General features: G+C 43.8%; 1 protein-coding gene across 1 annotated transcript; it reads left to right on the forward strand.

The window, feature by feature from the left end:
• The first annotated feature begins 346 nt into the window (after positions 1–346).
• Positions 347–7,038, forward strand: IL17F (interleukin 17F). The gene is made up of 3 exons (XM_008263041.4): positions 347–503; positions 4,620–4,840; positions 6,208–7,038. Exons 1-3 carry the CDS (start codon positions 471–473, stop codon positions 6,443–6,445), a joined length of 492 nt encoding a protein of 163 aa, XP_008261263.2. The 5' UTR covers positions 347–470; the 3' UTR covers positions 6,446–7,038.
• The last annotated feature ends 10,700 nt before the right edge of the window (positions 7,039–17,738 follow it).

Genomic DNA, 17,738 nt, shown 5'->3' on the forward strand with positions numbered 1-17,738 from the left:
CCTAGTTTAATACCAAGGCTTCTGTAAGGATGACTTATCTCCCATTTAAATCATGGTTCATATTGCATGATTGGAAAATAGAGCATGTGGTTCATGACAAGGGTGTTGGCAATCATGACAGTAATTTGTGACATGGTTCATTTCTGTAATAAATCAGTGAAGAATTTCACTATTATTTAGTGCAGTGGGGGTGGAGTGGGGTAGAAGAAAGGGAAGATTTGGTCCTTTTTCCGTCATCTCCTTTTAGGGTCCCCCTTTGCGTCCCCTTCAGGAAGTGGAATAGAAAAAAAGAGTCTGCATTCATCAGTAGCTCTGGGTAAACCACAACTTAAAGACAGTAAGCAGGTCAATCAAAATGAGGACAGTGTTTGCTATAAAACCGACAGGTACTGTCATTGACACACACAGACACACACAGGGAGACAATATCACAGGAGAGCTTCCTGCCTCAAGCAAGCAACCAGAGCAAAATGACAATGAAGATGATGAATGACACAGCCATGGTGAGTAGTAGCAATTCTTATTTAACAACAGTCATCTGGGATTTCAGAAGAGCCAATTCCTAAAGAAGTGGGCTTGATTGGGATCTGGTGGAGGAAAAATTAGAAAAGTTATGGTAGGGTATAAAGCACAGCTCTTTGCCTGGTGATTAGTGCAGTGCTGTTAGCATGTACAGGTCTTGGGACCATAGACACTTGCTATGGTCTCTGCTGTGGCCACCCATTATAGGGTTAGGTTGACCTAAAATTCTTACCCACTGGTAGGAGCCTAGCTTACTGTTTATTGCATATGTGTGTGTGTGTATATATATATGTGTGTGTGTGTGTGTATATATATATATCTTTTACCTGTGCCCTTTTTTCTCCTTTTACAAGATAAAGGAAATATAAAAGAGCTTAGATTTCATAAGAGGTACATGACATATGACAATGGGGACACTTTTATCTTTATTTGTTATTTTAGAGAGCTTAAGAGATTAAATAAAATACAATACCTAGAATATAGGCTTTGGAGTCAGAGAGATCTGACTTTCCTACTTGCTACTTTTGGATTTCTATACTGTCTAATGACAGATCTGACATGCTTAGTTTTTTAATTAATTTGGCCATTCTAACATACAGCTGGAAAAGATAGAGCATTTAATGTGTTAATTATTTTTAAAAGGTTTATTTATTTTCTTGAAAAGTAGAGAGATGGGGGAAAGAGAATACAGAGAGAGAAGGAGAGAGAGAGAGAGGGAGGGAGGGAGATCTTCTATTTACTGGTTCATTCTGCAAATGGCTGCAACAACTAGGGCTGGGCCAGGCCAAAGCCAGGAGACTGGAACTCCATCCAGGTCTCCCAAGTTGAGGGGCAGGAGCCATCATCTCCTGCTTTCCCAGACATGTTAGCAGGGAACTGGATTAGAAGTGGGGCAAGGATTTGAACTGGCACTCATATGTTATGCCCATGTCACAGAGGCAGCTTAACCTGCTGTGCCACAATGTCAACCCCAATAAGTGTTAGCTATAACTAGTGATGGTGTTATTATTACCCTTAAAACTCTCATGAACTCAGTGAAAGTGGGGATTATTTTTCCCATTATACAGATGAGCAAAAGCCAAATTAAGTAATTTATTTAATATGACTGGACACTGTAGGCATAAGAACTAGGACATGAACCCAGGTTTTCTGGCTGCAAGTACTATACGCTTCTCTGAGTGGTTAAGAGGCAAGATTTCTGAATTTAATACCATTGCATCCAAGCAAATCTCTTGGGTAGTTTTCTTTTCCAAAGACATTTCCATTTCTGGTTTATCTAAAGAAATCTATTGAGTTGTCAACAAGAAATATGATACTACAAGGGGAATAGGAATAGGGTTAGAAACTGAGAGGTTGGGACTGGCGTTGTGGCATAGCCAGTTAAGCCTCTGCCTGCAACACTGGCATCCCATAATGGGCACTGGTTTTAGACCCAGCTTCTCCACTTCTGAACCAGCTCCCTGATAATGCACCTGAGAAAGCAGCGGGAGATGGCCTGAGTGTGTGGGTCCCTGCACTCTCATGGGAGACCCAGAAGCCAAGGAGACCCAGGCTCCTGGCCTTGACCTGCTCCAGCCCGAGCTGTTGCAGCCATAGAGATATGAGATGTGAAAGTGGTTTCTAAAATATTCTAAGAAGATGAGGCTATTTCAAAGAGTTTACAGAAAAATGAAGTGAAAATATATTTATTTTGCTGCAAAATTTTTTGTCATCCATAAAATTTTTTCAGAATTTTTATTTTCTGTGACCTTTTGGGTCAAAATTAAACTTTATTTTTAATATACTCTATATATTAACTTCCACAAGATCCCACCTATGTTTTTATTTTGAAAAATTTATGCACCAAAATAAACAAATTTTTCATGACTTTTTTTAGGAACCTCATATAAAAATGAATATAATGACCTATTAAAAGCATGGTAGTTATTGCTAATGTACATAACTTCCAAGGTGCAGTTACTTTACCATTTTGATAGTGAAAATTAGAAGTGATTCTGTGAATATCATACAGAAAAGATTAACTTCAGAAACCCAAAGAAGTGATTGATAGGCTTGGGAAGCGATGCAGGGATCCTCTTACCTAAGTTGGTATCCTTTTTCTTTTTACAACAATGTCGTGCTCAGTCAAGACAGAGGTGAATGAGGTAAATCTCACATCTCTCTCATCCATTTTCCAGCCTTATCATAATATTAGCTTCATAATTGCCACCTGTATTGAATACTTGCCACGTGCTGTCAGGGCTTTTCCTGCTTTCTGTGGATCATCTCATCAAATTTTCACACTTTCTGGTGGAGGAAACTGAGTCACAGCTTCTAAGAGTCCTCAACAGGCCCTGGCCATCTGCCTCTAGAGCCCCTGCCCTGAGCCACTAGAGACAAAAACTAGTTGTTAAATGAATCAATGCATGATTGTGCAGCTGAAAGTAGATGAGTGCTGATTATCTGAAGGCAAATCAGTCTCATTCTGGGTTATCTAGGTCAATCTTGCTTTCAGCTTCTTTTGTATCAGCTGCTATGACTTCAAAAATTGATGCCATGACCTTTTGGTTTACTCTGATCACTTTTGTCCCCAATGTCTGCATTATATAAAAAGAAGAAGGCCTCTTCAAGATGTGAATGTGAACAAATTGCTCCCAGAGCTTCAGCTCCTGTTCAGTGTCATCAAGGGCCTTGTCCAGGTGCAGGAAGGTTTAGTAATGATGGTGGGATATATCTTTGGTAGACAGCCAGGTTTTTAGCTCTTCTTTTAGCTAGGTCTTCACAAAGCACTTTGATTCTTTGTGCATTCCTATAGCACCAGATGAACTGATATATCCATATAAGTATAAAAAATATTTTTCTGGGGCCAGCATTGTGGCCTAAGAGGTTAAGTCGCCACCTGCAATGCCAGCAGCCCATATGGGCACTTGTTTGAATTCTGGCTGCTCCATTTCCATTCTAGCTCCCTGCTAATGCACTTGAGAAAGCAGCAGAAGATGGCCCAAGTCCTTGGGCCCCTGCACTCATGTGGGAGGCCTGGGTGAAGCTCCTGGCTTCAGCCTGGTCCAACCCTGGCCGTTATGGCCATTTGGGAAGTGAACCAGAGAATGGAAGTTCACTCTTTCTCTCCCTCTCTCTCTGTAACTCTGCTTTTCAAATAAAAAAAAATCTTAAAAAAATTTTTCCCAGAGTTAAAGAGAAATAGTTTCCATATTCTTTGTTGTGCATCATTAATGCTCCTGCTTCTTTCAATTAGTATGGATAATTAGAACCTTGCTATAGTTGGTTTTGCATAATGTTTCTCTTAACACATTCAACTTAACTATATTACTTAATTTAAAGTATTGTTTTGCTCATTCATTTACTCACCTACTCATTCTTTCAGAAAGTATTTATGTAACACTTGCACTATGCATTTTCTCCCATGGGAACTTAGAATCTAATGGGTATAGATCTGACTTGAACTCAAACAATACATTTCCAGACAATTAAAAAAAATGCTGTTTGACTGCTAAATGGTAAAAGCTGTATAGTTTTAGGAAAGTAAACTTCTGATTGAACCACTTTAGAGATGTTTCTCAGAGGAGACTACATCTGAGAAGCAGCATAATGGAAGAATGGGGTTTTGATAGACAGAGGTGGGACAGTGTATTTTAGATGGAAGGTAGCTGTAAGGAAGGATTTGTGGACTACAAGGCTGGAAATATAGACAAGAGCTGTTATTTATTAAATCTATTTTTGTTGGAGGATGCTTTACATAGAACATTCTATTTAATCTTGTTAACTTTGTTATAAAATATTATTATCCAGCTGGGAAGCCAGGACAGGATTTAAACCCCAGTCCCAGACTCAGACCCTGACATCTGTCTCCCTGTTTAGGAGCTTTTAGTCTATGGAGGGCTTCAGTCGCCAGGCTGACTTGGTTCTCAGTTTGGTATCCTGATATCTTCAGGCATAACGGTTAACTGTTCTCATTTGTGGATGAGAACCTAGGATCGGGAGAGAAGACCTGATCCCATCCAAGGACTAGAAGTGCTTGGTTTAGCAAGAGCATCTGTTACCTCTTGCCAGCAAGTGGCTCCCATATCTAACCAGCTGCAACCTCCTCTGTTTCCCAGGTCAAGTCTCTGCTGCTGTTGATTTTGGGGCTCACCCTCCTGAGGGAGGGGATGGCTCGGAAAAATCCCAAAGTGGAGGATGCTACCCTCCTAAAGCCTGGGAATTGTCCCCCTCTGGAGGACAACAGTGTGAGAGTTGACATTCGCATCCTCAGTCAAAACCACGGAGTTCCCATCACACATGACTTCCAGAACCGCTCCATCTCCCCCTGGGATTACAAGTAAGTGCAAGGGAGACTGATTTTTCACATTCCTTTGAAAAATAGGTTAGCTTAATCTAATCACAAAGTAGAAAATTTAGAACACAGAGAAATCCCACTTTTTCTGGGTGTTCACATTTTGCTGTTTCAGGTTAGGTCCACCTGTGTGGGTAAAGATCCTGAGATTTTGCTTCCACATTCTCCACTCTTTGCTTTTTCCTGCCTCATGCAGGCCTGGGTAGAAATTTACAAACTTTCTATGTTGGAAGAGGGGACTGTATAAAGCATCACACAAAATTACCTCTGCATAAGGGTAGCAGAAACCTGGGGGGTCTAAGGTTAAGGAGTTTCATCAGATCAGATATTTTCCTTCAAGGAGCAGGGCTCAGGAAGCAGTGGAAGTTAAGGGCTATATTAGGAAGTGGGTGTTGAGTGGGGACTTTCAGAGTATAATCTTGTGGTTTTTGTCTCTAGAGGTTCTTGGCACATCAGACACCCACCTATACCCTCCAAAAGTAAGCCTAAATAGAGATGCTTCTGGGGTTGCCACAAAGCTTCCCCCATGAGGGAAGTGTATATAGTGGCAGGTTGACTGGATTGACTTTTCTGCATTTGTGCCTCCAGTAGAGGAGCCTGTTGAGGGAGAAATTTAATTTTTATTTATGTGTGGGACAGGGAGAGGGAAAGGCATAAGCAGAATGGAATTGGGATCCTGGAACTCAATCTAGTTCTCCTAAGTAGATGGCAAGGACCTAGATACTTGAGCCATCATCTGCTGCCCCCTAAGGTGCACATTAGCAGGAAGCTGGATGGGAAGCAGAGGACCCAGGATCCAACCCAGGTGCTCTGAAATGGGTTGCTGCAGTCCCAAGTGGTATCTCAATCTCCACAACCAAAGCCCTCCCTGAGAGAGAAATTGAGAGAAGGTGCTGATTCACAGTCCTCTGGGCCGTTGATTTTCCTTTCCAAGCAGCAGTCTTGTAGGTTGTTCTTGCCACTAGAGATGTTCAGTCTCTAGGTGAAGGATGAACAACAATTATAATCATAACAATGCAAGTAGAAATAAGTAAAAATCTAAAATTAATTGAATGATTACATAGTATAGTGTGGTTTTTAATGTGCTTTTGTATCACTGAATGTTCCCAGCAGTCCAAGGAGGCAGTGGTATCTGAGAGTCCCCATTTCATAGCCGAGGATAAGGCTTAGGGAGTTCAGCAAAGGCCAGAGGGCTGTGTATGAATCCAAGAGCATCTGGCTCCAGATCCCGCGTCACAGTCTGGGTTACTCCAACTGCCTCCCTCTCAGGCAATGTCCAGTGCAGCAGGCTCCCCTTCTCTGTTGGTTTTCCTCCACTGGCCTCACCCTTCTGCCTTGGCTTCCTCCTGCAGCATCACCCGGGACCCCCATCGGTTCCCCTCGGAGATCGCAGAGGCACGATGCAGGCACTCAGGCTGCATCAACGCCCAGGGGGAGGAAGACAGCTCCATGAACTCCGTTCCCATCCAGCAAGAGTTCCTGGTTCTCCGGAGGGAGCCCCAGGGCTGCTCTCGATCCTTCCGGCTGGAGAAGGTGTGGGTGACCGTTGGCTGCACCTGTGTCACCCCCATCGTCCGCTATGCAGCCTGAGAGCTGCCACCAAGTCAACTGAAGATGCTAGAGGAGTGCCATACCTCACCCCAGTGCCCGGCCATGAGTCTTGGTCCCCAACTCCCCCCACTTCCTAGGACCCCCGATAAGACACACATGGAATCCTCAGAGCTCTATATTATAGGATTGATACTCTGGGTGCTTCAGAATTCTTACATAAGCCCAAGAGGTTCATAAGTCCCAACCCCTGAAAATGGATGGCCCTTGGTCCATTCACTCAATGTTGTATTATGGCTGCCTTCTAGTCACCTGATCACCCTGACCCAGTGCCAGTCCCTGGGAGCTCTGCTGGCAAAATGGGCCTGTTTCATGTAGATGGAAATGCTGAAAATATGATCACAGTGTATGGTATATGGAAGGGGTTGTGCAGGGTGGAGTGCAATAGCAAGGATGGGGCTAGGGATTGGCACATAACTCTAGTAGATAGTTGGCTGTAGAGGGTGAGAAGAGCTACTAGGCACTTATATTTGAAAGGAAATTGTCCTTATATTTATGACCTAATGATTATATAAAATGCTAGAAGAAAAATTAATTTATCCATTACTAATTAATAAAATATTAATAATCATAAATGCTTCAAGTGTTTGTTTCTGTACTCAGGTCTCCCCTAAAGCTGTTGACTTCCTTTGTACTTGTCCTTTGTTTGTCATTTCCTCATCGGAACTCTGGGGTTAGAGTTGATTTATTACTAATAGTGCTTGGGGGTTTGTTTCATGAACAGTGAAGAAAAGGGTACAAAAACTCTTCACTGCTTCATCAACCTGCCTACACTGTTTCAAAAAACAAACACTTACTGGCATTGTGTTAGCCATAGGAGATACAAAGAAAGGCAAGAAATGTACGGGGAAGGGTTCCAGTGTTGATAGCAGCCATCCACAGAGGGCCTGGTCAGTGGTCATTTTGATCCTCCTTGTTCTGACTTCTGGGCCCTTTGTAGAGGTCACTGTTGTGTTCTGTCCATTATTTATGTTTCTTGGGGGCACATGACCTCCTGGGTTCTGCTCTTTTTGCTACTCTGGGGAAGCTCAGAGGCGCCCTGTGCCTCTCTGGCTCGTGTAGGACACATCACATCTTCTTTACTGCTACCGTGCCACTGGCCCAGAGTTCCTCTACTTTGCTTCTGTCTCCAGGTTACAGAGAAAAGTGGGATATAAATTTTCACTCCCACCTGGGATTTAATTGGAGAATGGCAAGTGGCAGAAGTCTGGCCCTCATTTCTAATTCTTTTATCCAACCTCTTGGTGGGTGTGGGAATAGGAGTGTGATCCTTCATGTCTTTGTTCCAGAGTATTTTGCATTAAGTATACATACTGGCTTTTCTGTTTAAAATGTTTAGGTTCCTGACACCCATTATAGTCTTTCTGTCATAGCTCTTAGCTTTGGAAGTTTGTTGTGACTCTCACCTATTTTGATGCTCAGATTTGTACAATCACTCTTCCTGTCTCTGTTCACTTTGGCAGTTATAACTCTGCTAAAGTTCTTGCATATAGAAAGCCTTTTGTCTGAGTAGTAGGGGTAGTATAGAGAGAAAGGAAATGGCAAGGGAAAAAAATATAGCCCTGATATTCAAGATAGTTTTTCCCTACACGTATACAGATTTAATGTCAAGGCAGTGTGCTAAACACTGTGGTCAGAGTTCAGATTGTTAGATGACAGCTAGAGAATGACAGCTTACTGGAAAATTTCAGAAGAGCTAAGACTTGTCTGAGATGAATGTGAAAGATGAAAGAAAGTCCTTCCTAGCAAAGGGAACAGCATAAGCAAAGGCAGGAGGTACAAAAAGAAGCCTGTTATGTTAGGGGAATAACGAGTAGTTCCATGTGCCTGGGATAGTGTGGGGCAGAGCGCATGGGACAGAATAGGGAGCACATAGCAAACATTTGTGGGATGAATAATGAGTTAACATGTCTACAGGCTTAAGAACTGCTTGCAAATGTTTCATTTGTGGATGATTTTCTATGCTCTATTACAGAAATGACAAGAGCATAACCATATTTCAGAAGATAAGATTGGTGACAGTATACAAAAGGGATCAGATATCTGAAGGGCAATAAAAAATTACAGAGAGGGCAGTGTTTTCCAAAGGTAAACTTGCGTTGTTAGAGCTGGAAAGATCCCTGTAGAGCATCTGTTCACGTTTCTCGTATGCAGATACAGCTGAGAGGAATTAGGTGGCTTGCGCAAAGCTCCTGGGGTAGTTAGTGACAGACACAGATTAACCAACTCCAAGTTCATGACTTTTCATATGGGTTTTGCAGCTACATTATAGGTGTCCAGTAAAGACCCATTTCTACTGTTTCTCTATGTGGCCAAGGGCTGGCTCTGGGAGAGGGGACAGAGGTACTTCCACATCCAACATCTCCAAATATATTGTGCAGGATGCTCTGTGTCACAAATTCTCTTTTTCACTAGGGTTGAGGGCTGGCTTTTATTCAGAAAACTGCAGGTCCTCTCCTGCTCACAAGGTGGCATACTGCACCCCTTTGTTCCTAGACTCCTCATCTTAGGGTAAATGGAAATAAATGGGTGCTTTGTGATGGGAGAATCTGTTCGTTTCAGTGAATCAAGACATGCTGAGGCAGATAAACAGGCTGTGTTCTTCAGTTCCTTGTCCAGCTTTCTGGGACTCAAAGTCTCTTGTTTTTCCTGTATAAGAAATGGTCCAAGTTGAATAGTTCATATGTGCAAGTACAATGTTATCATCATTTAATATGTAATGTAATAGAATTTTTAAAAATGTTAATGACTTAATATGTGCTCAGGAAATAGGAGGCTTAGTATCTTGTCATTATCTCAAGAGACGCAAAATAGATTGTTTCCCATTTTGTTTGGCTCAAGGAAACTCAGGATTAAATTCTGCTTAAACACTACAGATGTATTATTTCTCATGGTTATCAAATGTACTTTCTCTACTTGATTTTTATACACTTGCACATATATAATGGGCTTAATATAGTTTAAGCAAAGAATCTATGGGACGTTTGTAAAAGGGGGCTGGTGCTGTGGTGCAGCAGGTAAAGCTGCCACTTGTGGTTCTGGCATCTCAAACGGGTGCCAGTTTGTGTCTTGGCTGCTCTACTTCTGATCCAGTTCCCTGGTAATGTGCCTGGAAAAACAGCAGAAGATGGCCCAGGTTCTTGGGACACTGCCACCTACGTGGGTGACTCAGAAGAAGCTTCTGGCTCCTGGCTTCAGCCTGGCCCAGTTCTAGCCATTTTGGCCATCTGAGATGTGAACAAGTAGATGAAGATTTCTCTCTCTTCCTCTATCTCTCCTCTTGCTGTAACTCTAACTTTCAAATAAATAATTTTTTAAAAATGTTTCTAAAAAATTGAAATTAAAAGATAATTTTGGTAAAAATTTTTTGAAATTTATGCATAATTTTTTCATAATACCCATTTTCCATGAACATTTTGAATATCCTTCTTATGCATGAATTTCAAAAATTTTTGGACCAAAATAAACTTAACTTTTACACTAATTAATTGTACTTATTGGAAAGGCAGCGATAAACAGATAAATAGATTAAGAAAGAGAGAGAGAGAGAAGAGAGAGAGAAGGAAAGAAAGAGAAAGAGAGAAAGAAGAGAAAGAAAGAAAGAAAGAGAAAGAGAGGAAGAATAGAAAGAAAAGAAAGAAAGAAAGAGAGAGAGAAAGAAGAGGAAGAAAGAAAAGAAAGAACGAACCTACCATCCACTGGTTTACTCCTCATATGCGTATAACAGCCAGAGTTGGACCAGGTTGAAGCCGAGAACCAGGAACTCAATCCGGCATCCTAGGTGGCCCACATGGGTTGCAGGGATCCAACTACTTGAGCCATCACCTGCTGCCTCTCACGGTGTACATTAGCAGTAAGCTGGAATCCAGAGCAAAGCTAGGGCTCAAACCAGGCACTCTGATGTGGGATGCAGATGTGCCAAGCACTGTCTTTTTTATTTTATTTTATTTTATTTTATTTTATTTTATTTATTTTTTTATTTAATGAGCATAAATTTCCAAAGTACAGCTTATGGATTACAATAGCTTCCTCCCCCCCGTAACTTCCCTCCCACCCACAACGCTCCCCTCTCCCTCTCCCTATCCCCTTCCCCTTCACATCACGATTAATTTTCAATTATCTTTATATACAGAAGATCAATTTAGCGTATGTTAAGTAAAGATTTCCACATTTTGCTCCTACACAGAAACACAAAGTGTAAAATACTATTTGAGTACTAGTTATAGCATTAATTAAACACCTAAGAGTAATTGTGTATTAATTACAGAGTTCAACCAATAGTTTTAAGTAGAATATAAAATGCATCTTTTGTATTGTTGTGGCTCCCCCCCCCCACCCCCGACCTCCCTCCCTCCAGTAGCCCTCCCCTCACCCACTCCCTCTCCCATCCTGCCCTTCATCACGTTTCATTTTCAATTACCTTCATATACTGAAGATCAACTTAGTATATACTAAGCAGGAATTTCAACAGGTTGCACTCACACAACCAAACCAGGTATAGGGTATTGTTCGACTAGTAGTGTTGTTTTTGAGTTTCATAGTTAAACATATTAAGGACAGAGATCCTGCGTGTGGAGCATGAACCCAGTGACTCCTGTTGTTGATTTAACAATTGGCACTCTTATTTATGATGTCAGCAATCACCCGAGACTCTTGCTATGAGCTGTCTAGGCTATGGAAGCCCCTTGAGTTCACAACTCTGAATTTGTTTAGGCAAGGCCATATCACAGTGGAGGTTCCTTCCTCCCTTCAGAGAAAGGCGCCTCTCTCCTTGATGGCCTGATCCTTCTGCTGGGGTGTTGTTCACCAGGATCTTTCATTTAGATTGTTTTTTGCTACCGTGTCATGGCTTTCCATGCCTGCGAGACTCTCATGGACCTTTTAGTCAGATCTGAATGTCCCAAGGGTTGATTCTGAGGCAGGACAAGCACTGTCTTAATTGCTACACAAAATGTCCACCTCCATTTTCCAAGAACTTTTTGAAGTGTCCTCATATATGCTAAATGTACAGATCCCTTGTTTAAACTGCGTGTCCACTGTGAGAGTCAAGAAAGTTGTAGATTTAACTCATTTGAAAATTCCTTTTTGGCTCAAATGTTCATTTTAACCTACTCCGGTTGTATAATGGGAAGAAAAGCCTGTTTGACTTAGTACTTTAGGGGAGTGATAAAAGTTGATCTGGGAGCCGGCGCCGCGGCTCAATAGGCTAATCCTCCACCTAGCGGCGCCAGTACCCGGGGTTCTAGTCCCGGTCGGGGCGCCGGATTCTGTCCCGGTTGCCCCTCTTCCAGGCCAGCTCTCTGCTGTGGCCAGGGAGTGCAGTGGAGGATGGCCCAGGTGCTTGGGCCCTGCACCCCATGGAAGACCAGGAAAAGCACCTGGCTCCTGGCTCCTGCCATCGGATCAGCGCGGTGCGCCGGTCGCAGCACGCTGGCCGCGGCGGCCAGGGTCAGTATGTACTTGACAACTTGTGACTTACTGTGTCTTTCAGGCAGCCAGTTAGTTGGTACTGATTCCGAGAATTTTGCTTTGTATTGAAGAAGAAACTATTTAATTATTAAAAGAATGACCACAATTTGAGCATTAAGTTGTTGCTGTCTACAAAATGCTTAGCCCTTCTCTTGGGCCATGCACACCTCACAGTATGATGAATAATTGTAGACACTGTGGCCAGATGCCAGGTTAATATGGCAGCTCTGGAACTTATTGATTGTGTCTACTACTAATCATTGTGGGCAATTCACCTCAATTCTGGTTGTCTCCTTTTCCTCAATTGTAAAATGAGAGTTATAGTACTTACTTTATAGAATTGTTGAGAGTATAGAATAAGGAAATACTTGTCCATACAAGGTGCTTTGAATAGCCTACCATGATGAGTGTATTGTTCAATGCATTATTAAAAAAGAGAAAGGTTATCTATTTTTCAAATGCACTAAAATATCACTTTTTTTTTTGACAGGCAGAGTGGACAGTGAGAGAGAGAGACAGAGAGAAAGGTCTTCCTTTTGCTGTTGGTTCACCCTCCAATGGCCACTGCGGCTGGTGCGCTGCGGCCGGCGCATCGCGCTGATCCGAAGCCAGGAGCCAGGTGCTTCTCCTGGTCTTCCATGTGTGTGCAGGGCCCAAGAACTTGGGCCATCCTCCTCTGCACTCCCGGGCCATAGCAGAGAGCTGGCCTGGAAGAGGGGCAACCGGGACAGAATCTGGCGCCCCGACTGGGACTAGAACTCGGTGTGCCGGCGCCGCAAGGCGGAGGATTAGCCTTGTGAGCCATGACGCCGGCCATCACTTTTAATATTTTGTTATCTCTCCTGCTCATTTGCCTCCCAAACAGATACTTTATAAGTCTATAACTGTAACATAGATAATTTGTATTTAGAAATTTTTAACTTATAATTGTATTTTATATAATTTCCTTGTTTCCTTATAGTGTTCACAAGACTTTTTAAGAAGATTTATTTGCTTATTTAATTATTTGGAAGACAGAATGGGAGAAAGGGAGGGAGACATATGTACACACACAGCGAGAGTGAGAGCAGGAGCATGAGAGGGAGGAGAGAGAGACAGAGAGAGAGAGAGAGAGAGAAAGATTTACCAATTACTGGTTTGTTCTCCAAATAGCTGCAGTAGCTTAGTGCTGGGCCAAACTGAAACTAGGAGTCAGGAACTCCATCCTGGTCTCCATGAATAGCGAGGGCCCAAGTCCTTGGACTATCTTCTGCTGCCTTCTCAGGTGCATTAGCAGGAAGCTGCATTGGAAGTTGAGGAACTACAACTTGAACTGACACTCAGATATGAGACACCCAGATCACAAGCAGCAGCTTGACCTGATGTGCTACAATGCCAGCCCCACAATGATCTTTAATGACTTGATATCATTCTTTCAAGTTGATAAGCCAGAATTTACTTGGTCATTGCTTTATTTTTAAGACTTTCATTCCCATAAAAAATTAGATAATGCTTATGGGTGTTTTATATTATCGTTAAAAAGAATGAACTGTATAATACAGACAGAAGAGTGTATGTTGTTTTTATATCTATTTAGTTGGCTTACCTGTTAAAGTACTTTGTGTATATGTTTGTGTGTTTATCTAGAGCCTACTTTTGGCAAATTACATTTCTCTGAGCCTCAGTGTCCTCAAATATGAAATAGGATGATAATAATATCTACTAATAGGATTGTGATACAGGTAGGAAAAAATAATACATGTGTGTGGGGAGCAACCGGACTAGACTGAGTTACTGGAATTAAGACTTATTCTATGCATCTGCTCTCCCACAACATGGCGCTGGGAGAGAAGTAAACAGCTTCCGCACAGCTGCCTCCAGTTCAACCAATAAACTGTAGGACTTGCTCCTGATTGGAGAGCAGCGTACTCGGCGTGTGGGCAGCCGAGTTGGGATTGGCGGAGGAGGACTATAAAGGAGGAGAGAGACGGCATGCACCAGGAACATCTATGGGGAACATCTAGCTGAAGGAACACCCGTGCAGCCCCCCAGAGAGCCGGCCGGCGGTGTGCCGCTCCCCTGCGGAAGTGGGGAATGTGGCTAGGGGGAACTGCCCTTCCACGGAGGTGGAAGGGATAGTAGCCAACCCGGGAAGAACCAGCAGCAAACCCGGGGAGGGCCGAGCAGACGAAAGAACAGCGCAGGGTCCTGTGTTGCTCCTCCACGAAGAGGGGGAGCGACATAATGGTGCCGTGACTCGGATAAGGAAACTTAGGAGGGAAGAAATGACTCGGATAGGAAACCTAGCTCGGATAGGAAACCTAGGACGGATTAGCAAACTTAGGAGGGAAGAAACGGGAAGAAGCGGAAAATACCTGAGAGAGAGACTAGCAAACAGCCTAGGGAAAAGCCGGACGAAAAGGGTGCCGGAAGAAGCTATTGAAAGCCTAGGCATAGACTTGGATACGGACTACGGGGGGAAGCTGGGAGAAATCTCTAAGGTCGAAAGCGAAAGTGAAAGCTAGAACAAACAGACTCGGATGCGGACTGTGGGGAGAGGCCAGGAGAAATGAGGGAGGAATATTGTTGGAAGAAAACTTAGGGAAACATACCGGGTAGAGAAAAGTGTTAGGGAAATTGAAGCCGCGGGGGGCAGGCCGAGGCGGATACGAAAGCCACTTTGGGATTCTCAAGTTAGCCCGGGAATAGGGGGTGAAAAGTTGAAACCAGAAGCTGAAACGTAAGCCAGATTGGGATCCGTCTGATTAGCCCGGGGAGCAAAGGACGGGAAGCCAAACCGTGGGGCGGAGACGTATGCTGGGTTGAATTCGCCAGGCTAGCCCGGGGAACTTAGATTGAATGCTAGTGGCGGACACGTAAGCTACGCTGTGTTACTCGCGGAAGCCGCCTCGTGCAGAGAGAGCACGGGGCGTGAATAGATAGGGAACGGGGCTGGCGCGAGGCCGTGGTGCAGACGCGAAGGGCGTGGAGACCGCGGAGTGTGCGCGCAAAGCCGAGCCGCGCAGAGCCGCGAAGCCTCGCAGATGAGAGAGGCGCGGGCTGAAGCGGCTCAGAGCCGGGAAGCCGCCGAGAAGTAGCCTCGGGGCGGGCAGCGGGAAGCTGCGGGGATAAGAGAAACAGAAGTTTGGAAGTGGAGTGAGAGAAATGGGAATGTTGGCAGACAGAAGTAAAATGGGAGAAATAGGAATGCCCGGAGATAGAGAAATAGAGAAATAGAAAAGCCTCCCTACAATACAACAATTAGAAGGCTTGGATTCGGTCTGCCCGATTAGTGAGGCGATGAGCACCTGGGTGGCTAGCAGCTTATGCGCCGCAGGTCACCGAAGACAGGCACGAATTAACATCAGTAAGGCCTCCCCACAAAAAGGCAATGAGAAGGCTTGGATTCGGTTTGCCTGATAGGGCTTGTAAGCCCCTGCAGGCTCGACCAGAGCATGCGCTGCAGGGCACCGAACACAGGCACGCATCAGCGCCTAAAAACCTCCTCACAACATGGCGAAGAGAGGACCCGGATTCGGTTTGCCTGATTGATAGGACTTGTAAGAGCCTGTGGCAACTCTAGCAAGTAGAGCAGAGTGTGTGCCGCGGGACACCGAAGACAGGCGCGTATCAACGCCAAAAAATAAAAAGAAAGGGGGATCTGTGGGGAGCAACCGGACTAGACTGAGTTACTGGAATTAAGACTTATTCTATGCATCTGCTCTCCCACAACATGGCGCTGGGAGAGAAGTAAACAGCTTCCGCACAGCTGCCTCCAGTTCAACCAATAAACTGTAGGACTTGCTCCTGATTGGAGAGCAGCGTACTCGGCGTGTGGGCAGCCGAGTTGGGATTGGCGGAGGAGGACTATAAAGGAGGAGAGAGACGGCATGCACCAGGAACATCTATGGGGAACATCTAGCTGAAGGAACACCCGTGCAGCCCCCCAGAGAGCCGGCCGGCGGTGTGCCGCTCCCCTGCGGAAGTGGGGAATGTGGCTAGGGGGAACTGCCCTTCCACGGAGGTGGAAGGGATAGTAGCCAACCCGGGAAGAACCAGCAGCAAACCCGGGGAGGGCCGAGCAGACGAAAGAACAGTGCAGGGTCCTGTGTTGCTCCTCCACGAAGAGGGGGAGCGACACATGTGAAGCATTTGGAGCAGTTCTGAAATTCTTGCTAGCTATTACTGGTCTTACTGGCTAAACAGCAGTGGTGGGTGATTGATTGTTCCTTTCTTTTAATTCTTATTTTCAAAGTCAAGTAAGTCAATGCATTAGAAGAAGATGGATTTATGAGTTGTTCTGGCATTGTGGCTGTCACAAAACTCAGAGACATGACTCCACTGGCTTACCTCTGTGGTTTCCTTACATGGTGTCTGTAGGTGACACACCGCAGCCCTTTGTATGGCCTGGAGGTGAGGACCAGAACGTGATTGTAGTGGTGACAACACCAGAAGCCCTGTAACCATTTCCCTCAACCACATTCTCATGGCTTTGACAGACATCAGCTCTGGACGGTCTGTGACTGCTGAATGTTGGGGTTGGATCCAAAAGTGACTGACCCACATGGTCACGGAAAAGTGTTTAGTGTTCTTAAGATATGGAACCATCAAACAAAAAAGGTCTGGGGTCCCAGGCACCTGCTGCTTCCACATTCCTGAGCTTCTCAACATCTAAGAGAAAATTGGCCCACGTTTCCCACAGACCACTTGTCAAATGCCTGGCTGCCTTTTGCGGTCACCTCAAACCCCAAATGGAATCCAGTAAGAAAGCAGAGTTTGCTTCTGCCTCTTGCTTCCAATTGAGTCTACATATGTGATGCCAAACTTCTGATTATGTATTTGAAAGTGCACAGAAAATAGAATTAAGAATAAAATGAATCTTTTCTTTAGGATCTGTGTGGCTTAGCTTTGTGAGATCTATTAAGTATAAATGGTCCTTAATCTGTGATAGTTCAACTTAAGATCTTTTGACTTTGTAATGCCAGAAAAATTACATGTATTCAGTAGAACCATACTTTACATTCTGAGTCTGGCTTTTTTTCTGGGCTAGCAATAGGCGGGACAATATGCTTTTGTAATGCTGGGCAGTGACAGTGAGCACAGCTCCGAGCCACTCAGTCGCAAGTGGAGACACCCAACACTCTACACTGTGCCATATTGCTAAGCTAGGATGTTTGGTAGGTTAGGTGTATCACATGCATTTTCAACTTGCTGTGAGTTTGTTGGGACCTAGCCCCATCGTAGGCCAAAGAGCATCTGTACTATGAATTGGGTTTAAGAATTTGCATGAATTGCAGTTCTTGTCTTAAGGGAGTTAAGTTTTACCAGATGAAGCGAAATAACTCCTACTGTAAAGTAGTAGGTGAGTACCAAGAAATCCTTTATTACTCTCATTAGTTCTGGAATTCTTGTTAATAAAAGCTAACACTTGTTCAACCAGTGGAGTAGATAGTCTTCTAACTATGCACACATTTACTCATTCCATCACCATATTAACTGTCAAGTAGGAGATATTATAAATTGAGTTAATATGTTTCTTAAGATTTTCATAGTAATAAGTTGGTAAACACTGCATTTGATCAGCAAGCCATATTGCTTCTTCATAGAAAACCCACCACAAACCAATTGTCTATACAGGAGTCTGAATCATGGCATTTTCTCTGAGGAGCATTCTCTGTGAATGTTCAGGGAGAGCACATTTATTTTGGCATTTGCTTAGTCACATAATTATAGAATTTCAACCTTTATGGAAAGCTCATTGGAAATGTAGCCAATAGATCCTGAGTTTAATAGCTTCTGCAAATATTGCAAATAATAATGGCTCCCA

The sequence above is a fragment of the Oryctolagus cuniculus genome, chromosome 5 (assembly GCF_964237555.1).
Source record: "Oryctolagus cuniculus chromosome 5, mOryCun1.1, whole genome shotgun sequence".
Lineage (NCBI taxonomy): Eukaryota > Metazoa > Chordata > Mammalia > Lagomorpha > Leporidae > Oryctolagus > Oryctolagus cuniculus.

Coding starts and splice junctions, on each gene's coding strand:
- IL17F (XM_008263041.4), top strand. CDS start 471: ATGACAATGAAGATGATGAATGACACAGCCATG. Junction 504..4,619: donor TGATGAATGACACAGCCATG/GTGAGTAGTAGC, acceptor TCTGTTTCCCAG/GTCAAGTCTCTGCTGCTGTT. Junction 4,841..6,207: donor ATCTCCCCCTGGGATTACAA/GTAAGTGCAAGG, acceptor TTCCTCCTGCAG/CATCACCCGGGACCCCCATC.